At 41.5% G+C, this 26885-nt stretch overlaps 1 protein-coding gene across 1 annotated transcript in view; it reads right to left on the bottom strand.

Annotated features, from left to right (window-relative positions):
* Positions 1-2006: 2006 nt before the first annotated feature.
* The window catches only part of COL1A2 (collagen type I alpha 2 chain), a 36342-nt gene continuing 11463 nt past the window's right edge, over positions 2007-26885 (bottom strand). The window contains exons 13-52 of the mRNA XM_065939787.1: positions 25470-25514; positions 25120-25173; positions 24974-25018; positions 24561-24614; positions 23859-23957; positions 23697-23741; positions 23498-23596; positions 23028-23081; positions 22786-22893; positions 22361-22414; positions 22161-22259; positions 21188-21241; positions 20640-20738; positions 20207-20260; positions 19421-19474; positions 19230-19283; positions 18679-18732; positions 17660-17704; positions 16207-16305; positions 14914-15021; positions 14158-14211; positions 13221-13274; positions 12477-12530; positions 12325-12378; positions 12121-12228; positions 11706-11759; positions 10795-10848; positions 9638-9799; positions 8559-8666; positions 7792-7899; positions 7389-7442; positions 7192-7299; positions 6993-7046; positions 6282-6389; positions 5753-5806; positions 5523-5630; positions 4709-4967; positions 4087-4271; positions 3179-3421; positions 2007-2467 (exon numbers count right to left, since the gene is read on the bottom strand). Of these exons, the coding sequence (XP_065795859.1) occupies positions 2321-2467; positions 3179-3421; positions 4087-4271; positions 4709-4967; positions 5523-5630; positions 5753-5806; positions 6282-6389; positions 6993-7046; positions 7192-7299; positions 7389-7442; positions 7792-7899; positions 8559-8666; positions 9638-9799; positions 10795-10848; positions 11706-11759; positions 12121-12228; positions 12325-12378; positions 12477-12530; positions 13221-13274; positions 14158-14211; positions 14914-15021; positions 16207-16305; positions 17660-17704; positions 18679-18732; positions 19230-19283; positions 19421-19474; positions 20207-20260; positions 20640-20738; positions 21188-21241; positions 22161-22259; positions 22361-22414; positions 22786-22893; positions 23028-23081; positions 23498-23596; positions 23697-23741; positions 23859-23957; positions 24561-24614; positions 24974-25018; positions 25120-25173; positions 25470-25514 (3507 nt within the window). The 3' untranslated portion in view covers positions 2007-2320. The remainder of the gene's footprint in view (positions 2468-3178; positions 3422-4086; positions 4272-4708; positions 4968-5522; positions 5631-5752; positions 5807-6281; positions 6390-6992; positions 7047-7191; positions 7300-7388; positions 7443-7791; positions 7900-8558; positions 8667-9637; positions 9800-10794; positions 10849-11705; positions 11760-12120; positions 12229-12324; positions 12379-12476; positions 12531-13220; positions 13275-14157; positions 14212-14913; positions 15022-16206; positions 16306-17659; positions 17705-18678; positions 18733-19229; positions 19284-19420; positions 19475-20206; positions 20261-20639; positions 20739-21187; positions 21242-22160; positions 22260-22360; positions 22415-22785; positions 22894-23027; positions 23082-23497; positions 23597-23696; positions 23742-23858; positions 23958-24560; positions 24615-24973; positions 25019-25119; positions 25174-25469; positions 25515-26885) is intronic.

Below are 26885 nucleotides of genomic sequence, written 5' to 3'. Positions count from 1 at the left end.
ATTACCTGTTAGATATATCAATTTTTCCTCATTGGTATTTATTAGATATGCCATCATTTGTTTCCTTATTGTTATCTATCAGGTATACCATTATTTAACTATTTCACTATATTAGTCACAGATAGATGAGTAAGTGACTATTAAGTGTCTGCTGGCTTAGGAAATATCCCTATTTGGATATAGTTTGACAAGTCATTATCATATAGCATAGTTTAGGCTCATAGTTGGTAGTCAATAAATGTCGGTTTTATTCCTGCTTCTCTTTCTCCCTTCTTTATGCTATCTTTATGGTTGTTTCTTATACTGCAAGCCTGAGCGTAGCTTATTTTTAATCCAGAGATTTCTAACTGGTTATTATGTAAATTTACCTTTGTTATTTCAATTAGCAGTTTGTGGGGAGTACTAGTACTATGATCCCAAAGGTTCAGTTTTCTGTATGTTACTTGGTCAAGGGTTTTGATTCTTTCTTGCCAAACATAAAGTGTTAAAGCTACAAAGGATTGTTTGAAATCACCTTATCCAATGGTATCCCAATTGGTACACTGTCAGAATTTTTCAAGGTGCTTAAAAGAATACTCATTCCTTGCTAGGTCTTAATTTGGTGGCTGAGGATTGGGAATCTGCATTTTAATAAGCATCCTAGTGTTCTGATTTTGGTGGTAGAGGACCAAAATTTGAAATTATCATTTGGTTAGTAGACCTTGCTAACTTTTCAGAGTTAATTTTAGATTTTTATCATGTTCAGTCTTTTGCTTTTAAAACTAATTGAATCTCATGATGACTTTATAGCAGGAGGCAAATATTACAATCACAATTATGTTCTGCAACAGGAAATAAGTTCTAAATGAATCTTAACATTTTCCTTGACACACTACTATGTTTAAGTGTATTAAAGATGTCATTGAAAGGTGCAGGGGAGAAGAATGAACTTGATTTGGCAGGTGGGTGTTCATGGTACTATTATCCACAACTGTCTGCGCTGATCGACAGCACCCACATTACCTCTCCACAGGCACTGTACTCAGTTGCAGCAGATTTAAGTGTATGGCATTTTTCACTGAATATTTGAAACTGATTTAGTTAATAGTATTAATTGTGCATAGACCAACTTGCAGCCACTGTTTCAAAGTGCTTAGTGGGTAATAAACCAAAAGGTTCTATGGACCTCTACTTAGAACAAATGTGGGTCAACCTCTGCCATGTTGCTTAGGTGTTATGTATTTTGAGTAGGGCAAATGCTAGTTCAGAGAAGGAATATTCCCCATATTATAGATAAATAGTGAAACTCAGGAAGGTGAAATGCCCAAGGTCAGCTAGCTGGACGGAGCTGAGCCAGAATTGGAGCTCAGATCTCCAGGGTGCTTGTTTGCTGCTCTTTCTCCCAGAGTTTCTATCTAATGAGAAACACTTGGTATTATGGCTGGTAGAGCTGCTATAATCCATATTTATATTGCAAAGAGCACTGAAGCAAGGAATGCTACTCAGTATTTTCTTTGGAAAACCAAACATGCTTTATTTCATTTTTTTCACAATTTATTTAAACATCTCACATATACAAAATAGGTACAATTTAATTTTTCTGCTTGTCCAAGAAACAAGACTTCTTTGGAACCGTGGGAGAGGATGAAAATGAGACTAGCAAAGAACAAATGCCGGATTTAAAGAGGAGGACAATGTCGGGCAAACGGTCCACTTACTTTGTGGGAATAAGATGTAAAGCACTGATGTTAAGTCAGGTGAAAAAAATGCACAATACAGCTCAACAGCAGAGGAGTATTTCTCCTCAAATTCTCCTAGCACCATCGACATTCTTCAAGTATCTGAAATGCTGTTAATTAGCACCTTTGTATTTTGAACAAAAAAAGCACAAACACCTCAGCTCATCTCTGGTCAGCACCTCACCGTGTGGGTCACACTCACAGGAAAGTGTTTTGAGGTAGTTTAAACCTTTGGGAGTTTGGGTTTTAAACTTCCCTCCGTGGAAGATATTCAAAAGCCACAAGTGGTGCAAATGTTCATGGTTTTTATTTTTCAATTTTTATTTTGGTTTTCTTACAAAGGTTGACATTTTCCACAACAGGTGTAAGAGTGTTGAAAAAAAAAATTCCAAATCTTTTGGAGAGGGGGAAAGGGAGGGGGAGTGAATTAAATCGTATTGCACAATGCTCTGATCAATCCTTCTCCTCTTTTGCCCACAATTTAAGCAAGTAGATGTGCAGAAGAAATGGAAGGATTCAGCTTTCAGTTAGGAAAGAAGAAAAAGAAATGGCCAAGAGAAATTTTTCAGATTTCCTTTTTCTTTAATTTAGGTTGAGTTCGTTTATTTGAAACAGACTGGGCCAATGTTCAATCTGATTTCCTGGTCAGCGCCACCGATGTCCAAAGGTGCAATATCAAGGATAGGCAGGCGAGATGGCTTGTTTGTTTTATACTCAATGACTGTCTTCTCCCATTCATTTGTCTTTTTCTGTTTAAAAATAGAAGACAAGAATGTACATAAAGCAGCACTGTTATGGAATCTAATCATCTTGTATTATATTATATAATTAGATATATTACATACAATTATATTATACAGTATATAATTATATAGAACACATATTTATATAGAAATATATGATATATCAGATATTATTCACATATAATTATCTTATTATGCATGCATGCTAAGTTGCTTCAATCATGTCCGGCTCTTTGCAACCCTGTGGACTGTAGCCCTCCAGGCTCCTCTAGGTAAGAATACTAGAGTGGGTTGTCATGCCCTCCTCCAGGGGATCTTCCCAACCCAGGGATCAAACCCACATCTCTTATGTCTCCTGCATAGGCAAGTGGGTTCTTTACCAGTAGCGCCACCTGGGAAGCCCATTATGTACTATATTATAAATTACAGCCTGGGCCTTTTTAACCTCAAGTAATTGTAAGTTATGGCTTTACATCATCATTTAAAAAACATGCTAAAAGAAAAATAATACATGGAACATAGTATATATTTCAGTATTTCAGAGAATTTCAGAAGGCAAGATCTGATAAGAATACTCTGGATTTACCATCTGAATTTAAACAAATATATTTATGAAAGAAAAATAAGTTAGGTCTCTCATTCCTCTGTTCATTTAATGGTCTAAGCTCCACTAGCCCACTTCCCAAATAATTATTCCCATATTCCACTATTACTTACAGAGCAGCCATCTACAAGAACAGTGTAAGTGAATCTGCTGTTGCCCTCAGCAACAAGTTCGACATCATTGGATCCTTGCAGAATGACAGCCTTTTTCAGGTTGCCTGTTTCCTCATCCATGTATGCGATGCTGTTCTTGCAGTGGTAGGTGATGTTCTGAGAGGCATGGTTGGCCAGCAGGCGCATGAAGGCCAGTTGGGTAGCCATTTCCTTGGTGGTTACTCCTTCAACATTATATTCAAACTACAGAGAATAAGATGGGAATTCCAGTCAAATGAAGAAGGACTCACATACTAAGAGTCAAAGTAAGAAAAAAAAAAAAGTCTGGTATAGAGAAGAACAATGGACTCAGGTATGAACCTGTACTTTTAAAGGAGACTCAATTCATTTGTCTTTGAAGCAGTAGCTACCTAGAAGGAACGCAGGAACTACCATGCTGAGGCAAGTCATCGCAAAAAGGGACCTATTTCAGATAAAGCTTCTCTCCCCACATATATGTTTCTTTTTAAAAATAAGAGAGCAAGAAGGTAGAGTTAATGAAAACTTTATATTCCACCAGTAGAGTTAATGAAAACTATTAATTAGAAATTCAGAAAAGCTCACATCTTGAAAACATATGTTCATGGATACTGGGCTAGATGATGGCTTGCACTCCTTCACACTATGTGATGTTGTCACTTTCTCCAGTGACTATCAGTTAAGTCATATTTGAATAATAACTTTCGGATTGTATGGACATGTCCAATCAATCTATCTGTAATATGCAATCCAGGAAGTAACAGAACCCAAGAACAGAGCAGGTTCTTTTAAAAAGCCCATTTTGGTAAAAGGCTAAAGTGAGAATAATTAAAAAGCAAATAGTGCTAGATAGTATTTAGTAGGAAAGGAATGTTTGTAAAATTCCTTACCTGGGTACCACCATTGATAGTTTCTCCTACCCAGACATGCTTCTTGGCCTTGGAATTTCTGTACCAGTTCTTGACTGGGATCTCTTCAGGTTGAGCCCGGATGCAGGTTTCGCCAGTAGAGAAATCACAGTATACTTTGATAGCATCCATAGTACATCCTTGGTTAGGGTCAATCCAGTAGTAACCTTAAAAAAAAAAAAAAGACCTAGATCATAAAACCTCTCATTGAGTGAGAGGAGCATAGATTCTAACAATTACTTTCTAATAATTACTAGTCAGAGATTCTGATTCCCAAAAGTAACATTTTTGATCATACTGTTATATTGTCTACTCCACATTATCAGGAAGAGGGTGACTATTTTCAAAATTCGACAGTTCTTCCTCTTCTCTCCATGAAAATCGAAATCAGGGTATGTATTGCCATGAAAAAGGCAGAAACACGTATCAAAGATAATCTTGAAAATGGGTGCTGGTTGGAAAAAGAAAATACTTTACTAACTGGGTAGGATTTCACATAATGCCATTTTGACCCAAATACCCTTTCATTCTAACTATCGGTGGGAGATGACTTTGAAAGGCCTGACTTGTGAGAAGGGTCATCTGCCTGGATATCTCAGCCTACCACTGCTCCATTCTGGGTGGCTCAGTCTCAGGTCTCGGCATGTGCGAGCTGGGTTCTTCCTAGAGCCTTCTGGAGTGAGAAGGGTCTCAATCTGGTTGTTGAGCGATTTCAGAGTAGCATCAACTTCATAATCCTTGGGTCTGAGAGAAGCTGGTGAGCGAGGCTGGTCAGCCCTGTAGAAGTCTCCATCAAAACCAAAGTCGTAACCGCCACCGCTTGGGCCAGGAGGTCCAGGAGGGCCGGGGGGACCAGGAGGGCCCTGCAAAGGTGGACGGGAGAAACAAGAGGCTCTGGATTTGGTCACGGTGAGAGACAACAACGATAACAGGTTTTCCATGGAGAGTCACACAAAAGCATGCCCTAATAAGTAAAACAGAATCAAATTCATGTAATAACAACTTGCTCCAAGGCATCCTTGCAGGGATGGGCTTAAAGAGTTCATGAAGTACAGATAATTTTTATATATGTTAGAAAGCAGGGAAATGGGGGGGGGGGGCTACTTTAATGTGTTGTTATCACTGTCTTGTATGCTTAGTCGCTCAGTCGTTTCCGACTCTTTGCAACCACGTGGACTGTAGCTCATCAGGCTCCTCTGTCCAGGGAATTCTCCAGGCAAGAATACTGGAGTGGGTTGCCATTTCCTCCTCCAGGGGATCTTCCCAACTCAGGGATCGAACCTAGGTCTTCCTGCATGGCAGGAGGATTCTTTACCGCCTGAGCCACCAAGGAAGCCCTTCACTGTCTTGGTGTGGTCTAAAGAAGATATTCCCATAGGTCAGTGATGCCCTTTATTATTTCCCCAAAGCATACTTACAGCAGGACCTTGGCTACCCTGAGAGCCGCGAATGCCAGCAGGTCCGACTGCACCCGGCTGCCCAGTGCGACCATCTTTGCCAGCAGGGCCAGAGGGACCGGCAGGGCCCTGGGGAAGAAGGACACCAAGTTTGTGTGCGCCAGTGAACACCCCACAAGGGAGGAGCCGTCTGGGGCTCACTGTCTGCCACAGGCTCTTTGCAGAGAGAAACGTCTCTTAGATTTACCTACCCTAGGACCAGCGGGACCCACGGCACCAGGAGCACCTTGATCGCCATGATGACCCTTTAAAGAGAGAACAGGAAAATCACACTTTTAGAACATGTGTTGATGAACAGATTTTAAAAAACTGAACAGAAAATTTTAGTTTCAATGGACTCTGGATTGAGAAAATTAAAAATGTAAAATGGGCCTCTTTTCTTTCATTATGTCTATTCAATTATTTTTTTTTTCTTCTACAAGCTATTTCACAGTGCAGTATTAGTCATTCCTCCAATTATATTTATTTAAGTGGGGCTGAAGGACATTGTTGCCTGGGAGATCTTAGTGTATGTACGTTTCTATCTCCTCTAACCCTCAACTTTCCGTGTTGGGATGAAATAGCATTATCTCTGAGCTATGGAGCTGGCCAGAGAACAGGAAATGAATACGATGTAGGACATTTTAGAACAATAGCAGTGAAATTCAGAGGAAGTTCATTCTTCGCTGAAGGACTTTAAGATCTGTACAGATATAAGCTGTTTCTCCACACTGTACTTACAGCAAGACCCGGGAGACCTTGCAGCCCATTGTGTCCCTTTAAGCCGGGAAGACCTCTGGGCCCCTTATCACCAGGCTCCCCCTTGTCTCCTCGGATACCTTGTGGGCCCTGCGAAGGAAAAGGAGGATAGGACATTTACCTTTGAAAATCAACACTCAGTTCTCCACAAGTATTGTTCAGTCTACTTACAAACATAATTCAATATGTGAAAGGTCTAAAAGCCAGGTGGGGGATACTCCCACCTCTTTCCTTAATCTTCTTTAGTTGAGCTCTCTCTTAAGTGGCTAATCTTTGTGATTGAAAGTCAAAGTGTTAGTCACTCAGTCATGTCCAACTCTTTGCGACCCCATGGACTGTAGCCCACCAGGCTCCTCCGTCCATGGAATTCTCCAGGCAAGAGTACTGGAGTGGTTGCCATTCCCTTCTCCAGGGGATCTTCCCCGACCTAGGGATTGAACCCGGGTCTCCTGCAATGCAGGCGGATTCTTTACCCTCTGGGCCACTGAGGAAGTCCAATCTTTGTGATTATTTAATACCAATAAGAAGAGATTTGAAATACAAGAGATTAAAAGCTGTCTGTAGCAACTCTCAACATGGACTAAATTAAAAAAAATATATATATATATAGTCTATGTATTATTTGTTTTCTTAATGGACAGTCTAGACTGATCCTCCCTAAACACTGTGCAGAAACCATCTCCATGTACATACACTGGGACCTCTTGGGCCAACGGCACCAGCAGGACCAACAGCACCGGCAGGACCCTGTGAATCAGAAAAGAAAAGCCCAACTTAGCAGCCAACCCCAAGATCCTCCTCCCTAGGCCCCCACAGTTCCCAAGCGTGGGGAGGCTGGGGGTGAAGCCCCATAAGGATGACATCATTAAGGGACTGGTGTTGGTGCACTTACAGGCTCACCACGGTTTCCGTGTTTCCCGGTGGGGCCCACGGGGCCTTGAGGACCAGGAGCGCCGGCAGTCCCAACAGGACCTGCGTTACCAGGGTAACCACGCTCCCCCTATAGAAGGCAAACATGAAGCTCAGCATCAGTCTGGCGTGTACTACAGTCCTCTTTGAGGTCCCAGAACAATGACGAGGCATACTGACCTTGTGTCCGGGTTGACCATCGCGACCTGGGGGACCATCATTTCCAGGGTTGCCCTATGAAGACATCACACCAGTTAAGGCACTTAGGGAGATTGTAGCCCACCGGCTCCTTACAGCTGGGCTACCTGCCTTCATTACCCCCAGTGCCCAGTAGAGAACCTGCTTTCAGCCTATTCAAAAACAGGAACAAGAAACTTGCAAACCTAGATTTTTTTTAGAGGTGTTTCTAGTCTTTCGGCCACCTTGAAGTATGCTACTTAAAGACTCATTCTCCAGCCCAAGTTATCTCTAGTATTTTCAGTCCTGAGAGTGGTTAGTACAACTAGACGTCAGCTCAGGCTACAACACTGCACACAATGACATACTGCTAAGTTAGATTTTACAAACCAAACGTTGGACTCACGTCACGACCAGCTTCACCAGGAGCACCATTGACGCCAGGATTACCCACATTACCAGGGGGACCACGGGCCCCAGGTGGGCCTGCAATGCCGAGAGGGCCGGGTTCACCCTAAAGAGGCAGAGAAGACAAAATGCCTTTTGTTGGATGGAGGGCTAGTCTCACTCTCCCAAAGCAGTCCTCATCAGGGGACTCCAGCTTTAAGAGAGAAGGTAAATGGAAAGTGAGGGGGCCACCTCATGGTAAGAAGTCATTAGGGTCATCCTCACCCTCCTGCTATGCACTGAGATGGTCAGTTGTATGTACTTTGGGAAAGTTCTATACAAAGCCTCATTTCATCTGATACTCCAGATAAAATGAATTCAAGGTGAGAGCGTTTATAGAGATTAGATGGTTCCTAGTTACTGTCACATACTAGGCTTAATGGAATGATTCAGAACTTGCAGGGTTTCATTCTTGCTCCAGGATAAATGATGCTAGCATTTCATACCTCAAAGGGGTAAATGCAATTAGAGCTTATATTGTTGTTAAGCATGTAAAAAAGAACAAAAATTGTTCTGCATAATGTTAAGCTGCGTCTTTATAACATGTGTCTAACGGAGGTAGTATTGAAGCTTCTCAGATAAGTGACATGTGATCTGTATAAAGAAATGCCATGAATAAAAAATCTTAAGTGGAGTTATTCAGTGATCAATCTGTCACAGTTGAAGTGGCAGCTTTTAGCATCTTTTATGATGTTAATGAGGATAAGAATGGTGTCAAACACTCACCACAGACCCAGCGACACCCGGTAGACCACGTTCACCTCGAGAACCTGGGAGACCCAGAAAGCCAGGAGCGCCAAGAAGACCTTGTGGACCTGGGGTGCCAGGAGGTCCCTAAGCAACAGTAAAAATACTGAGTGTTACTGCAAGACCCTACAGGGTAACACAGGTTGGTTTGAGATTCTGAGAATGGGTTTATCCTTAGTGTAGAAAAAGGCTGCACGCGTGCGAAGTCGCTTCAGTCATGTCCTGACTCTTTGTGACCCCATGGACTATAGCCCACCAGGCTCCTCTATCCATGGGATTCTCCAGGCAAGAATACTGGAGTGGGCTGCCATGCCCTCCTCCAGGGGAGCTTCCCGACCCCAGGATTGAACCCATGTCTTGTAAGTCTCCTGCATATTGGTAGGTAGGTTCTTTACCCCTAGTGCCACCTGGGAAACCCAGAAAAAAGGCTAGTGACCTTTTAGTAGGACATTCTTTGGCTGTCTTTTCTCTAGTGATGACAATTAGTTTCCATTTTGGCATGTATATTTCTTTGTACCTGGTTTCTCCTTGAGACCAGTGGAATGACATTTAAAAACACGTGGTTGGGATTAATGAAGCCATCATGGAGTGAGGGAATACAGTCATAGAATTTATGCTGGGAAGCAAAATTTTTGACCTTGGCCTTTAACTGAAACAGGTCTGGTAAAATCACATTTCAGAGGTGGCAATAATACTGCACACTGCATGTTTAAAAAAACTGGTAGCTTACTGAGATTGATTAATTTACAGTAGGATGACCACAGCGATCGAATTTTGCTTTAATCCCAGCACCAGTAAGGTACCGTCAACAGCTTAAAGGGCTAAATTGATAAAACAGCGAGTTCACTCACTTATTATCATCTCTACCCAGGGTCTTCTGAGTATCTATTGAAGCCCTGACACCTCAGTATCTGTTGGATAGATTTCTTGGCTCAGTTGAGCTCTACTTGAGAACCAGCAATACTCATCAACAAATATATGCCACGTGAAGAATTGTATATGGGACTTGTTTTAATTCAACACAAGGTATTAAGAAAGAAGAGTCTGAAATCACTTACAGCAGTACCAGGCTCTCCAGAGGGACCCTTCTCACCAGCAAAGCCAGGAGGGCCAGAGGCACCTGTCTCTCCACTTCGACCAACTGGACCTTGGTCACCGCGAGGCCCACGAAGCCCTTCTTTACCAGCAGGACCAGGGGGGCCAGGGGGGCCAGAGATACCCTGTGAGCAAATGTATGAGGTCACTTACCTTCTGTTAATCATCATGGAGCAGGGAGGGAGCAGCTGAGGTTTTAAACATTAAGATGTCAACAATTTGAAGCCACAAAATAATATCCTGGTCATTTTGGAGAAGTGTTTAGACCTTTCAACAATCTTTCTTGTAGAAAGAAGCAATTTTCACCTTCCTCTCCTGAGGCTACAACAAGCTAAACAACTGAGGCAGAGGGTATGGCAAATATCTGTGAGGAAAAGCAATGCTATACCATAGTTGCCAGCATGTTGGAATCAGAGTTATGCCGAGTTTTAACAGGTAGTTGTAAATAAGTGGGACTGTGGGTTTTGGAGGACTCCACTCATTTCTTCTCGAAGAAAGCCAGTACAGGCATTTTGTTCATAATTGAGGAATCACATATGCTCTCAACTAGGTTTAATTAAATGCCTACAGGGAATGAAGATTTTCCTGTTATGAACCTGTGAAAGGATTCCAAGAAATCAACATCTCTGCTATTTTTTTTTCCCCTGAAACATTAACCAGAAGACTTAATCCTTGGTAATTAATTAAATTCTCTTGAGTCCTGACAGGAGAGTCTGGATCAAAATTAAATTAGAGGCCAAACCACCTTTAAATTCAGGAACAATTATACTTTAACAATGGAGGCAGAATGTTGGCCATAAAGGGTAATTAGATATAGAAATAACTGATAAGTGACTAAAACTGTCTTGATTTCTATTTTAAACAGAGACCATGCCCCTAAAAGGGGCAAGGGGACTTGTGTTCATATGAATAAAAGCCTCTTACACTGATATTAGAAAATATAATTTCTGATGATTTTGCCTTAATGATTCAGAACAACTGATTTCAGATTAGGAAAGTAATAGCAAAATACTAGTAGCATGTTTCTCCATAGAGAGTTTCTTAACAGTTTCCTACTAGAGGCTAGGGGTTTTGGCTAGAGTAAATAAATGAAGACATGTTTGGGAAGTGATTTACTCACAGAGGGTCCAGGGGGACCAGTCCGTCCAGCAGCACCAGGAAAACCAGTAGCCCCCTAAAAGCCAAGCACATTAAAATTCCACAGTCAGCACCAACTCCAGGAATCTGGGTAAGAAGAAAATTTCTCCTTTGGAGAATCCTCAATACATGTGACCAAGGATGGACCAAAGAGTAGGTAGAGACAGCCCTAGAGAGGGTATTATTTTAACCAGGACCCCAAAGACCCTCCATCTCCACACATCTTCCTGAGCACCACGGTCCAGATTGCAATGCACGTGTTTTGCATTAAGGCTCTGATAGTTCTTTCTGAAATGCTATCATATTACATGGTGGTTATAAAGGCAAGACACTATACTATTATTATACATCAATGGGTATCTATTAGTAGCTCTTAACCACCTGGCTGGGTGCTAGGGGAATGGACAGGGAGTGAGTCATTTTGTGTTCAGAGAAAGGTACAATGAAAGACAAGCGTATTAACCGCTGTCCAATGAGAGGAGGGAGGAGTCAGTGGAGTTCATTCCTAGGGAGCTCTGGGTCTCTAGGGAGTCAATGTGACCCAGGGAAGGGACTTGGTCAGGCAGAAGAGGGCTGTATCAATAGAAGGATAAAAGGTACCAAAGAAATATTTCTCTCATTTCACAATGAAACTACCTGGGTTTAACCTTGTGATTACTACCTCAAGTGAAGTGGTAAGAATATACAGTGCATTGAGTTCCAGCTGGAATTTAAGTTAACATTCCAAGAACATGACCCTTAACTTCAGTATCAGAATTTCTCCAAATAGAGTCAGCTTGAGCCTCAAGACTCTCCTTATTATAGTCCAAATTACCAAAACTTTCCAAACTCTCCAGTTGTCCCTAAGAGCTTCTGAAGAAAGAAAAACGATACAAATCCACTCTAAGTACTCACAGGGGGCCCTCCATCACCACGACTTCCAGCAGGACCAGGTGGGCCATTTGGACCCTACATGGAAACAAAGAAAGATGGGGTCAAATCACAAAACAATCTTGATAAATGTTACTCTTTTCTTCAAATGGATTATTTCCATGTCTATTAGAAGCAAATCTAGAGGTTATCTGTGTTACATAAAATTCCCACTTTGATATTACCGCCATTAGGGGGTTATCCAATAAATGAGATAAAACAATATTTACGATACTTTTATAATATGTAAAGTGGGTACACAAGTGTTAACTCATTTTACAAATCATCTTCTATCTGATATGCTCCCTGCTGTGCAGGAGGCACTTGACTGATCTATGTTGTTACAAGATTTCATGGGTAACCGCACAGGCTGCGTTGACCACTTGTGGATTCAACTTACAGATGGACCAGCAGCTCCAACGGGGCCTGTGGGACCGACAGGACCATTTTCACCCTTGGGCCCTTTGGTTCCTCTCTCTCCTTTAGCACCAGGTTGACCAGCAGCACCCTGTTGGAAACGAACAGTTACAGTTCAGGTGTTCCAACTCACTCTACTTGTTCACGTGGGGTGGTTCCGGATTAACTTTCATCACGTGATACTCACAGCAGGGCCAGCAAATCCATTGGGGCCAGCGGGACCAACCTCACCACGTTCACCCTAGGTGGGAGAAGGGATTGCAAAATGGCTTAGCAAACCTCAGATTCATCGGTGTCTAAAAGTTATGCGTGTCCAAATTGATCCAAGTTTCTACTTACAGGGCTACCACGAGGACCAGCAGGGCCAGCAGGGCCAGCGGGACCAGCTTCACCCTACAAGGGGGCCAAAAATGAGTGCATCAGTGCACCTCACACAGATGCTTAAAGAGGTAGGAGGGAAAGGAAACAAAGGTAGACAGTGGGTTCTTGTCAGAGTTCACAATTGCATCCAAAGAGGTGACGAATCCACGTCTCACAGATAGAAATGTAATGGACTCTTATTCTGCCTAATGTTGTATTCACTTTGGAGGTTGAAGGGGTATTGGTCATACACTTGTAGAAATATTATAAATCAGTGTCCGCAGTACCAGAAGGAAGACGTTTTAATTTTTAGATGGACACGAGGCTGATCTACTTGCTGCAATTTGCACAATACAATAAATAATGTCTATTTTAAGTGGACCGTTCGATGTGAAATGGGAACACATGTACTTTATTGATTTTTTTCCCCCCACAATTGAAGGTTTCAGCAAAGCTCAGTACATTAGGAAAAGACTTTCAAACAAAAGATAGGGATTAAAGTATAGCTCAGATACTGGGCACATGTATAGAAAAAGAAGAGAACTTTAACCACGTAGCATTTGTTCCCTGCTGCCCCATACTAACAGGTATGTTTTTAAATAGATGGGCTTTATACCAAGGCATAAAAATGAATTGCTGGGGCCCTTTGGGGCCAGGGCAGCAGGGAATTTTAGATATCGCTATCAGTCAGAGAGTTGCAAGTCAGTGAAAATGCATGCTTACCCGGTCCCCATTGGCTCCAGCAGGGCCAGGAGCACCAACAGCACCAGGAGCACCCTAGAGCCCAAAAGAGAAGTCTTGTTAATAACACCCCATGCCGTCAGAAGTGACACTCAGCCTTTCCCCTTGCTGTGTTCATTCAGTGGTGGAACACTTTCACTGGACACTCGGGACAGACATCAAGAAAGCCTTTGATGCATTTCAGATCTAATTATCAAGACGTTAGGAGCCACTCCCAGGAGGAGAGTTACTGCAGTGGAGAAGGTCATGGAAATGTCTAGGTTATGGCCAGATTAGGAACTGCAGAGATCTGAACTCTCTGCTCTTTTAAAATTCCCTGGAGGGTAGCAAACGACTACCCTTGTTAAGGAGTGTTAGGACTGTGTGATTCAGAGGAAGGACTCTGATGAATGTGTCACAGGGAGCTCCCAGCACTGAGGGAGAGGCGAGAAGAACCAAAGTGGCTTACGGCCTGGAAAAGCCATGATGCCTGTGTTTTCGAGTAGGATTATTATCCCTCGATGGGGCTATCAGTGGCACCTCCACGCCATCAACAGTTAATCTTGGGGCTGCTCTTGAATGATAAATTCAAGAGGATATGGATTCTTAAAATGTAAGAGTTACTGCTTTTTTCTAAAGCCTTATGATAATTTAAACAATAATTTAATGTTCTGTTAAACCTAGAGATTTGGAATGGTAGTTTGTACTCAGAACAGTTAAAACTAAGGAAGGTAGAAAATTCAGGCCATAATTTTCAAGGGAGTGAGTCCTCTTTTGAATATTCTTTTAGAACATGTGAAATGATGTGATTAGCCAGGAAAGAGTGGAATACCCTTTTACTAACCTTGAATCCCTCTTTTGTCAGTTCAGTTTTGGAAAGCTTTTCAACTCAAGTGGAGTGAAATGTTTAAAAAAAAAAAACAATATAAGTGCTACTCACACGAGCACCATCTCTGCCAGGGCTACCAACGTCACCTCTGAGACCCGTTTCACCCTAAAAGTGTAAAGCAAAAGCAACTTTTTATTTCCCAACCAAACTTTTGAATCAAAATTGAAGTTGTTTTTTTTCTACAGAAGATGCTATAATACCTTTATTCACTTAAGATCTTTAGTAATGTTTTGATTTCCTACCATCTTCTAAAAAATCGAATGGAAATACTCATTTGATAGAAATATCGAAGGAAAAAAATAATAGCAAAAAAAAAAATCCAAGTCCCTTTCCAGGTTAGTGTTAAATATTCTTTACTAATTTCCATGCACCCTCCTGAAGCATAATGAAGCGAGGTACAAGCTCGTGTGGACAGAATTATAAGGCAACGTCACAATGGGCTTCGGTGGCTGATCCCTCTGATGGCATAACTAATGCGGCAGCGTGGCTGACAGCTGTTCAGTATAGCTTCCTCCCATTAATTAGGGCCGGCGGAGGCATTATTGTTAGTGGCATTAAAATGAGCCTCATGTATTACTCAACACCATCTGTTTGCGTGAAATTCCATGGTAGCAAGGAATTTTGCCAGATTAGTGAGTTTAGAAACACGTAGGTGCTAGGTGGCAGAGGGAAATGTATACAGATAAGACATCAAAATGCTACCAGATCACCTGCCAAGAACGGTTGAAAAAAAAAGGTTAACCTTGTGCAGCCTTGTCTGCTAGAGTTCATCAACAGTAGGCATGAAGGCCCAAGCCGAGACAGTACCTTTTCTCCCTTGCCTCCAGGAATGCCGGCCGCACCCCTCTCTCCTGGGAGTCCACTAGGACCAGATGGACCAGCAGTGCCTGGAGCACCGACCACGCCAGGTTCGCCCTTGAACCAAACACATGCGAAATCAGTTATTTCTGGGGTAAAAAGAAGAAAGTGGAGAGACGAACTCTTGAAGGGTTCCAATTTATACATTTAATGGGTAGCATTCTCGCCTGCTTAGAGAGACACAAAGGAGGCCTGCCGAGAAAGGGAGGCTGTAAGTGAGGGAGACGCTGCTAATGACCCCGGGACTGAAGAGAAGCGGGTGGTGGGAATGGGTACCCGCCAGGGTTTCTGTAACCTGCTCTTAAAGGAAGGCCGGCCTGCAGGAGAAGAGAGGAGGACAGTGGGAAGCAGAAAGTGAAGAATGTGTGCCCATAGACGTTTTTCAAGGTCAAGTCTCTTAGCCTAGACAGGAAATGTGGAAAGAGACCTCATCAACCAGGGAGATGTTTACATTTTAATCTTCTTAAGAGTGGGGACTATAGCTTCCATTTTTCTATAAAACCTTACAATTCCATGTACTTAAAACCTGTTGACTGGCTTCTGAGATAAAACCCTTTGAAAGTACTTTCTCAGAGAACCAATATTTCCATTCTTCCTTCCTCTCGCCCTCTTAGCTTATTGTTATTTTTTCCAATATCCTTCCATATACCAAAATAGCTTTTTATAGTGACTCTTTACCCCTTAAAGGTAAGAATCAGAAGTAGTATAAATTGCCTTCTCTTTACTGCAGTTGAAGTAATCTGCTTTTCAGAAATGTATAATTCCATCTATTTTAAGATCTAAATCTATTTTGAAACACAAGTTTTCAGGCTTAGGTTTTAGAGATGAAAGTACTATCCAGTTAGTTTTTATCATCGTAAATTCTCTTATTAAAATTTAATTACTTTTTGATATTTTCCTCTAGGATGTTGGGAAAGTAAAAGTTCATTCTCTAAAAATTGTGTCCAGATATATATATATATATGGTGTTTCTAGATTAAGACAAAAGTATGAATAGTGTGATGAGAAAAGAGTAAAAATCCATACTAATTCATTAATGTGTATAGAGCACTAGGGTTTTGCTTCCTTTGGAATAATTTGGGTCTACTAGAATCAGACTATTATTTACTGAGGTGGAAATCATTATAGAACTGAAAGTAAATTTTAAAAATCCGAGAAATAATTCATTTACTATTGTAAAGGATTTTACTTATTCTACAGCATACTGGGTCAAACCAGCAGTATAGGATGATCACATTTTACCTTGTTCCCATCAGGCCCTGGGGGTCCAGAAGGACCTCGGCTTCCAATAGGCCCCGCAGGCCCAGCAGCACCACTTTCACCTGGGGGCCCACGCTCGCCCTGTGGGAAGGCATCAGAAGTGTTGTGATGGTCATCATTTTCTGAGATATCATGCTATACATCAGAGCTCATGCTTGTTTAGCTTCTGAATCCCAGCTCTCCATTTGCAAGCAAATTACAATTACTTTCCCATAACTTCTCTACTAGTAAAACAAAGGGATGGATGAGATAATACCCAAGGTCTTATTCAGTTCTAGTGGTCTACGGCTACAACGTCACAATCTGTTGCCTCTAGAGTATAATGTTCAACTTTTAGAATTCATTTCCTCTTTTTGGTCTTTTTCTGTGATACTGATAAATCCATAGGTAAAAAGAGATGCCAGTTATACACAGTATTCAAAGGGAAAGATTGTATCATTTTCGGTGAGAAGCAATACCAAGTGTAAATAAGATTGTATATCCTCATATCTATGCTCTCTTTTTACAGTTGCACACAGTAGGGATGTAACAGGTATAATATATATATGTGTGTGTGTGTGTGTGTGTGTGTGTGTGTATGTAAAAACAGAATATATATATATGAAGTGTGTATATTTGTATATATGTCTATCTATTTATTTTTCTACCTACCTAAATATGTCCCAGTTTGCATGTAAATATCACTACAACATAGCACTCTATGGTTCAGAATATTTAACATGTAAGCCCACACTGTAACTGTCTCAAAGACCCTTGTTACGATTTGGTTCTATGGTCCTGAAGAAGTGAAGCTGCTCAGTGGCCTGTGACTCTTTGCAGTGCTATGGACAGTAGCTTAGCAGGCTCCTCTGTTCATGGAAGTTTCCAGGCAAGAGGACTGGAGTGGCTTGCCATTTCATTCTCCAGGGGATCGTCCCCATGGTCCTCTGTCACTACATTTGTGTGGGCATCCCAGCTCTATGGTAACTAGCCACATAACAGGATATTTTAGGTGCCAACCAATCGCTCCACTTATTCTAATGACCACAGACAAACTATATCAATTTATTTAATTTTTTAAATAAGAGTAGGCTCATGATTTCAGATTTTAGGCTTTGAGTACCAATAGGCATAGCAAAAATTGACTTTAAATCTTAATGGGATATTACTTTTCCTTACTTCAGGTCAAGCCACTCTCATATAAATATATCTCACATGTCTGTATAGGTCACTGAATATAATACATATATTAGTTCATTTATGTTTTTTATACCTTGTGGATTTTTAATGAGAAATATGAGCAATTAGATACAAAAGTCTATTATCAATTTAGAAATTGACTTGACTTTACACAAGAGTATCAGAAATTTGTTGCTACAAGGTCATCAGTAGTTTTTAGAAGAAAACACTATTTGTTTTAAAAATATTGCCAGGAGTTTATGAAAGTAATACTCACTCTTGCACCAGCAGGGCCAGGGAGACCAAATTCACCAGGGATACCCTAGGCAAAACATGAGAATAAATTATGACATTTACATCTTTTCTGTAGATCCACTTATGTTCACGATGTTTAGAAAATTTTTGAAAAGAGTAAAATAAAGCCAAATGGGCTCTACCTCCATGAGTGTATAAGTTTCTGTTAGGAACAAGAAAACTCAGTGGTGTATGGAAAGATAAAAAAAGTGAGAATTTCACTGATACAAAAGATAGATCTCCCCTAGAACCTGGTAGCAGAAAATTTTAGTTTCTCATTATTTAGTGTATTGCTTTTTTAAAGGTGACAAAAGACTCTTTTCCTTTGATAATATAATAAATAATGATGATGAACAGTATCAGACATTGCCTATTTTTAGTTATATAACAGACTGCTCTCTTAATAGAAACAATCATATTCTGCCCATTACCTAGTTAATTGTATACCCAAGTGTATCTCCTTTATTACTGACCAGCTGTCTCCTTAATGTGCCCCACTGTTGACAAAGGAGAGCAGGCCACAGAATGTAACTGAATTGAAGCACATTCATCACAATTATAGATAAAATGACTCAGAACTCATGCCCTGATTGTGAATAGCGGTGTCATGTCTGAATGCCAAGAAAAACATTAAAAGCAATTTTTCAGGGCCTACTTTGATGGAAAATCAGTGCATTTACTTCTTTTCTATGGAGAGGGAAATAATCTGTATTTTAACATTACCAAGAACAATACAAAAAAGTAAGGCTATTAAATGGACTGTTCATGATATATTTCACTTCCATAATGTGATGTTTCATTCAATCCTTAAAACAAAGTAATTTGAATGAAAATGAGTAACTTGGCTCATTCTCTCCAACAGTACAAACATATGTGGAACACTATCATTAACATATGAAATATGAAGTTTCCTTTTATATATCATAATTGCACTGTAGTCGGATATTAAACAGAGGAAAAGTCCCAAGTTTAGGCGAATTTATGATCACTTGTTTCACTCACCCTTTCTCCTGGTTTGCCAGCTTCACCAGCTGTGCCTGCAGGGCCAGGCAGACCCTAGATGGAAAACATACAAACCTCAATCTTTATGACTATATTTGGGGGATTTTCTAATAGTTGGTTTTGGGGGGAACTATCTAATATCAACATGATCTCTAACCACTGTGTGTTATGAAGGGATTACAGAAAAGTTTGCCTTGAAACACATGTACCCTTCTTTGCTTCAGTTCTTTTTAAAAATGTTTAATTGGAGAATAGTTGCTTTGCATCGCTGGGTTGGTTCCTGCCAATGCTGTGAAGCAGCCATAAGTACACATAAGTCTCCCCCTCCTTGGGCCACCCTGCCTCTCCCACCCCAATCCCACCCCTCTGGGTCATGACAGGGCACCAGGCTGGGTCCCTGTGACACACAGCAGCTTCTCACTCTGTCGAGTCGCTTCAGCTCTGAAATCACGCTCTGTGTGGTGGGGGACAGTGGTACAATGATTTACACCTGGAGAGCCTGACCAAAGTAATCACACGGACCCCTCGTCTGTACGTTCTGGCTGACTCACCTGGAAGCCTGGAGGACCAGCAGGACCTTGTTCACCTTTTCCGCCTTGGACACCCTGAAAGCGATAGGAGAGGTTATGCAGAGGCACATGCCACACTTGCTTTCTACATAAGTTTCAGACTGGAGAACAAAAAGAAATTGGGACCAGATTCATTTTCAGGCAGCACAGGACAAGAGTGGGCAAACACTCACCTGTGGTCCAGGGGGTCCCTGGGCGCCATTGTTGCCGTCAGGACCCGGAGCACCCTAAAATGTTTAGCAGAAAGTCTCCATGTTAGTCACTCCTGACTCAGGCAATGCAAGGTTCCCTCAAGCACGTGTGACTTCCAGAAAACAAAGCTTGACATTTTAGCATGAATTAAATATATTGCGGGTCCCCAACCGAGGCCAAATACTGCCTACTGACTTTCTGATATGGCTTACGGGAAATCCATGGATGAAGGGCAACTTATGAAGGCCAGAGAATGCTACTAGCATATTCATAGCTTTGTAATCACAAAATGAATTAAATAAAAGCCAAAAGCATCCATAAATATTTTTTTTTCATAAATATTTTTGACTTAATATACATTCTTATTTGTTCTATAGCTCACTGCCTTCTAAGTGTGGTTAAAGAGAAAAGACATTTTTTGATTGTAAAAGGATTGTAAAAGGAACCTTGGGGGTACCATCATAGAAAGAAAGTGATGGAATGATATGCAATGGCCTCAAAGATGTGTTGTTCAGTTGTTCAGGCATGTCCGACTCTTCGTGAACCCATGGACTGCAGTACGCCAGGCCTCCCTGTCCTTCACTATCTCCCGGAGCTTGCTCAAACCCATGTCCATTGAGTCGGTGATGCCATCCAACCATCTCATCCTCTGTCGCCCCCTTCTCCTCCTGCCCTCAATCTGTCCCAGCATCAGGGTCTTTTCCAATGAGTGTACCTTATGTGAATAAATACCACGTGGGTAGAGAGACATAGAAGTGAGCACCTACCCGAGCGCCAGCAAGACCAGCATGACCTTTTTCACCAGGTTTGCCAGGATCACCCTATAATAAACATTTAAAAAACACACATTTAATGTCAAATTAACCATGACAATTCTGAAATATGAATATCTTGTTTGTTTTTCTTTTTTAGCTTCCTCATCCTTGAATTCTGTTGTCTAAGGCATGACCCATCATTGTGCAGCTCTAGATTACAGTAAGGTCCACCTGTGTCCACAGGAGTATGCAACTCAGGATGTGAGTTTTCACAATGACATACTGGAGAGGTCAACTTTTAATGTGGTAAGTGGTAAATTGCAGTTCTCTTGTGTTGAAAGGGACCCCCTGAAGTAGAGGGAACTGGTGCCAGAGAGAAATGAGAGTGTTGATGAAATGTGACGCAAAAAAGTGCTGAGGGAGAGGAGGAGGTGGTGGTTCTTACCGTGGGGCCTTTGGGTCCAGGGAATCCAATGTTGCCAGGCTCTCCTCTTGCTCCAGCTGGACCAATGGGTCCAGGTCGGCCATCAATACCAGGGAGACCCTGAAACCAGAGTTTATTTAATGTTTACTCAGCATCCACAGGATCTCACAACCTCAAGCTTGCGATTCTGCCTTGGGATGAAACAGAATCATTTTCTGAATGCATAGAACTTCTTCTAGAAAATGTCAGTAAGTTATGAATCCATTTTCCTTTTCTGAATAGGATGTCAGTACACACGCACGCAAGTCAATCTCATATGTATACAATTCCCCCCTTCTCCTCTCTTTTCCAAACCTTATCACTCTCTTCAATTTTCCCTGCCCTATTTTTCTTTTTCCTTTTGCTCCTGTGCTCATTTGGACTCTAATTACAATCTATCACTTTGCATTCCCAGATATATGTGTGGCTGATACTTATTTTCAGTATAAATGTCTTCATGTGTAAATAAGCTACAGAATAGACTTGATAAGGGTGCAATAAGTGTCCTTGAAAATATAAGTGATACTTACCACGGGACCTTCTTTACCAGCTGGGCCAATATTTCCAGGGGAACCTGGGAAACCCTGTAAAATAAATGAGGATGACTTCCTATTGGCACTTTCACACATAAACTCAAGGTTCCAATGAATTGAAATGTCACAAAAGTACTTTTCTCCCAATTTTTGTTTGTTGCCTTAGGGTAAAAATTAGGGATATTAGCCCTAGACAGGAGGTATGAAAAAGCTCTGAAAACTTTCTTCATTCTATTTTTAATGCCTTCCCTTTTATTGAATTTTAGTGCAACTGACCCATTTAAAGATACCTCAAGAAACTTTTGAACAACACTGTATGGGCAAAAGGTATAGGTTTTTCTATCTTGTAACAGAAAAGCAAATACATTTAGTAAGCAGTTTTCAAAGTGGATTTTTTTTATTGCTATGTTTGGTGTCTTTATTACTTATTTATGGTACAATTACAGTTGATACCCATCCATAAGAGATAATGGAGGCAAAAAATTACTCTATTGCTATGGATTAGAGTGTCTATGGCTCTAAAGGTCATTTCTCCATGGCTAGTGTGATGCTGAATACATTATAGCACTTTGTGATTGCTAGAAAAATGACTCACTTATGAATCTAATAAACTGATAATGTATAGTCCTAATACATTTCATGAACACCTTATATAAAACTCACAAATTGAGATAAAAGATTCATGCTGATAGGAGAACCAACCTAATTTGGATATATTAAAATAAATCTATTCTTCCAAAAACCTCACAGTCATTGTATCAAGTAATAAATAGTACATTTATGAACTAACTAAATTTGTCAAAATATCTACTGGGCTTTGATAAAGTTAAATTAAAAAGAGAATTGTCAGCAAGTTTACTAACAAATTAACTTTTGATTTTTTTTTATTGTTGTCTTCAAATATTAATCATCCCTTTAAAAAAGGAAATAGTGCCAGGTGTGACTTTCTCAGAATCAGTCTGCAACTTACTCGGGGTCCCATGAGGCCAGGCTCGCCAGGGCGACCAGAATCTCCATTGGGACCTCGCACACCAGCAGGGCCAGTTGCACCACGGCTACCAGCAGGGCCCTATTGAAAAGAAGAGGGAGGGGAGGTTGTTAAAGCCAATGTCATACCCACCACCAGAGGCATCACGTTCCTTTCCAGGGTGTGAGTAATGGACAACTTACCATGACACCAGCTCTGCCGTCAGCTCCAGGTAGACCACGGGAGCCAGGATTTCCCTGTAAGAAAGTACACAAAACACAGAAGAAAATCAGAGAAAATTCTTCCATCAGGTAGAGCAGAATTTATTGAAACATGGCACGCATGCAAGAAAGCTTGATGCCCTTCAGCAGGGGATACAATAACAAACCAAGCCAAATATCTTCCTCCAAACCCCAAAGGAATGTGTGGGAGAAGCATTCTGCAAAAGTAGGTCAACCCTGTTTCCAGACCAATTTTATAACACATCAAATTGAGAGTCAGTGATTTAAGACAGCAGATGGAAAGCAGATGCCTCCTTCATCTAGAAAATGCGCCTGGTAATTCTAACCAATTCCCAATGAAGGAGTGCCTCTGGCGTGTCTGGGTGTCAAGAGCGTTTGGAACCTACCCTCAGCCCAGGAGGCCCCGGGGGGCCAGCGGGTCCAATTTCTCCAGTGGAGCCTCTCTTTCCCTCTTCACCGCTGGGACCAGGAGGACCTGGCTGGCCAACAGCGCCCTGTTTAACAACAACAAAAAAGGAAACGCAGGAAAATAAAATTTGTCTTTATATCCAGCGAGAGAAAAAGCAATAACTTAAAAAAAGGAGAAAAAGTAGTAATCCCAAAAAACTGGGACTACAGAGCTACTCACAGGCTCGCCCTTGTTGCCGCTCTCTCCCTTCGAACCAGCTGGGCCGGGCTCACCCTAGGGTCCAATACAAAACAGTGGTCAAGTGACAGACATCTGTCACAGTTCTCTGGGGGACAAACATCAGGGGCTGTTTATGAGTCAAGGGAACGCGAGCTTTAGTCCTCTATGAAATACGCTCAGTTCCCATGTAAACGACCTATGGGGGAATAGTGTTGACTGGAAGGATGCGCCTGGTACAACAGAGGTGTGCCTCCCTGACCTCTGGGTGATGTTCCAGGATAGGAGGAGGGGTGTGTGTGTGTGGTGGGGGGAGAGTATACACACAGGTGCCTGAACTTATAGAAAGAATACAAATTACAAATGCTAGTGAAGAAAGAGAATGATTAGATGGCGAGAGGAAGTCTAGATGGGGATGAACTGAGGGTAGGGACGGCATTGTAGAATGAGGGGACCATTCAACGACCACTTACAACAAGTCCTCTGGCGCCAGTAGCACCAGCAGCGCCAACAGGGCCAGGAATACCCCGGGGTCCAGGGAGGCCGGGAGCCCCAGCAACACCGGGCAGGCCCTGGGGAAGAAAGGCAGCAAGGTCCATCACGAGACAATGAGACGCAGCGCCCATTAAAGACATTGAAAGCCACAGCAGCGTATTGCAGCCATGTACTCACAGCAGCACCCTTAGCGCCAGGAAGCCCGTTGGCTCCGGGGTTGCCCTGTGAGGAAAAGGAAGGGAGAAGGATAAGGTTCATTTCTGTTCTTCTATGGTCCTGCCTTCACTCTTTTCATTTCCTTCCTCTTGCTCGGTAAGATTAACAACAACGTCTACTTACAGGAGGTCCAACAGGGCCAGAAAGGCCTGGAAGACCCACTTCACCACGGGGCCCCGCAGGACCAGCAGGGCCGGGGTTACCAACAGGTCCAAGTTCACCCTAAAAGCAGGAATAGACACCGAGGCGTCAGTCAGCAAAAAAAATGAGACAGCGTATCTCTGGCCTTAGGTCACCAAGTTTTAGGACATTTCTTCAGAATTGCAATAACTTCCCTTACGTGGTCTGGTACCACAGATAATTGCAAGAACAGAGGAGCCTGGCAGGTACAGTCCATGGGGTTGTGAAGAGTTGGACACAACTGAGCGACTGAGCACGCGCCACAGCTCTGGGTTTGCATTCCTGTTTTCCTGGCCTGGTGTGACCATCTTGGCTGCCACTGCTATCTACACCTATGTCTGTCTCTCTTGGTAGAAACTCTGGTTCTCAACTAGTCAGTGCCAGCTCGTCTGAGAGGGTACGCCAGAGGAGCCTCACGGAGTCAGTTTCCATGCTACCATCTTTGTCTATGCCCAGCGTGCTCAGCTACAGAGAGACAGTCGATTTCAGGTTTAGAGAGAGAAAAGCCACTGTTCTGTATCGGGTTTGAGGGAGGGAGTAATTAAGCTGCTGTTCTGTAACTGGCTACCTGCAAACATAGTCCCTTTCTTTCACATGACGATAAAAAAGTTTTCAAGTAATGACACTGGTCACCAGCATTCTTACCTTGGGGCCAGGAGCACCTGGGAAGCCTGGAGGGCCAGCAGACCCAATGGGACCCTGAAATCACAGGAGAAGGTGGTAAGAAGTTTCCTCCCAGGAAATTCACAAGAGTAACAGAAGACTGAAGCAGCTTAGAGTGGTGTGGTCACATTTAATGTTGGCCAAGAGAAAACTGACAGCTAGTCTGTCATCACTGGTATATTATCAGAGGGAAGACATTCCAGGAATCCCAGGTGAGGTAGATTTTATTTTATATATCAATTACAAGCCTGGAGGATAGCAGTTCTTATAAACAGACCCTTCAGAGAACATTTGGTAAGGTGTCTAAAATGGCGTTATTTCACAAGGAATTAATAAAGAAGACAGCTCCATCCCACACTCCCAATCCTTCCAAATTCTTCAGTGTCACAACTTACAGCAGGGCCCACAGGACCCACACTTCCATCACTTCCACGGGCACCCTATGAAGAAAAGAGAGAAAAAAAGTCAAGTGCAAAGTTAAATGGCATATATTAGAAGCTTTTAAAAAAGAATAAAAAAGAACCAAACTGGAAGCACTCACAGCAGGGCCAGGGGCACCAACACGTCCTCTCTCACCAGGGAGACCACGGGCTCCCTAGAAGCGGAAATATTTCCAATGAGATCCAGAATTGCTAATTCAAGAAAAAGTCACAGGCATCATTTGTCTTTTTCCAATTTCTAACATGTGCAAGAATCCACTGGAAATAAATAGGTTTTGTTCTAATTCCAACTAAAAGGTAACGGATTTCAATTAACTAAGCAGAAGGCTATTAGAAAAATATCAAAGAATACAATGCCAAGGGAAATGATAATTAGCAAAAACATTAAAGAAGTTCCAGCTTGTAAAGAGGGTACGCATTTTTTATTTACAGTAAAGTAATCAATACTTACCGTTTGACCTGGAGTTCCATTTTCACCAGGGGCACCAGGTTCACCCTACATGGAAAAGAAGGATTGAGTTTTTATTCATTATACATACAATTACTTTTTTTCTGATTAATTTTTACACTGTCACTTCAGTTTCAACCACTCATGTATTTTGTAACATTTCTTACATAGACTGTTTCTCAATTATGCCAATCACATAAGTTTTAAAAATTTATAAAATATGGGTTTTTATTTAGATAATATAAGATACCACAGTATTGGGGAAATGTGGTTGAGTGTTAGTTACCCTTTCCCCAATTTTCCCCTTAGATTTTGGAAATCATTTAGATGAGGCTTATATATTAGGAACAATAACATAAAAAGAGACAATAGGATAAATTGCTTACAACATATTTACTTTCTTTAAAGTTATTTTGTACATAGTATTTTTACTTTTATAAAATATGCATGAAAATTTGAAGCTTCCTAATATTTTATAGAGCTGCATTATTTCCAATCTACATTCTTGAGTAAAAAGCATGGTGGTGGTGGTGGTGGTAATTTAATACAAAGGCACGTGAAAAGGAACTTTCCTTCAAGATAATCTAATTTAGATATAGAAGAAACCTGGTCTGCGAGACCATTTAAAATGCTTCATTTCTAGGACTTTTATCCAAAGTGTACTCTTTGTGAGTAAGCCCCAGAGTGGGAGTCAGGAATTCTAGCCCGTGCCCTTCTACTAGATGTGTGACTTTGGGCAAGTCACTCACTCTCTTTAAGCCTCAGTTTCCCTCATCTGCAAAACGAGAGCGTCTCCAAGGCTCCTTGCAGCCCCAGCATTTGATGATGCTGTGATTAGTAGTCTGAGCTATTATCTTAGGCTCTAGGGAGGGGAAGTTTGACCTTATCCATTTGTGTGGCAGCTGGGAAGCTAGAACATATTCTCCATATTCATGTTCATTTCTGGTCCCACTAGTATTCGTTACTCATTAATTTGTAATTACGTTGGTATTCACTTTAATATCACATTATCTCCTTAATAGGAGAGAGAACATTTTATAGTTGAAAATGCTGTCAGAGAAGAGCCCAGCCAAGAGATAACACACTTCTGAGACTTTAATTACCTAATTAAAATTTTTTTGAGTGTGCACAGATAAATCACAGGAAAGAGGTTGAAAAGTGTATTGTGACATGAATGTACCTATCTAATTAGTGCATGGCAAAGGGGAATTTACAGTTTAAAATAACATAGTGTTCTAATATCTGATTATATGTTTATTTACTTTTATTTTGGCTACAGAGAGCAACTGAAATTACAGGAGGAAAGGAAATGGAGGAAGAAACTATTGACATTATTTTATCTCAATCGTTTAATAGGTATTAAATTAAATGAATATTATTAATAATTGGCCTTTTGTTACAGAATCCCATAGTCCGGAC

Source organism: Muntiacus reevesi, chromosome 6 (genome assembly GCF_963930625.1).
Source record: "Muntiacus reevesi chromosome 6, mMunRee1.1, whole genome shotgun sequence".
Classification (NCBI taxonomy): Eukaryota; Metazoa; Chordata; class Mammalia; order Artiodactyla; family Cervidae; genus Muntiacus; species Muntiacus reevesi.
This window is presented reverse-complemented; position numbering and strand designations above follow the sequence as displayed.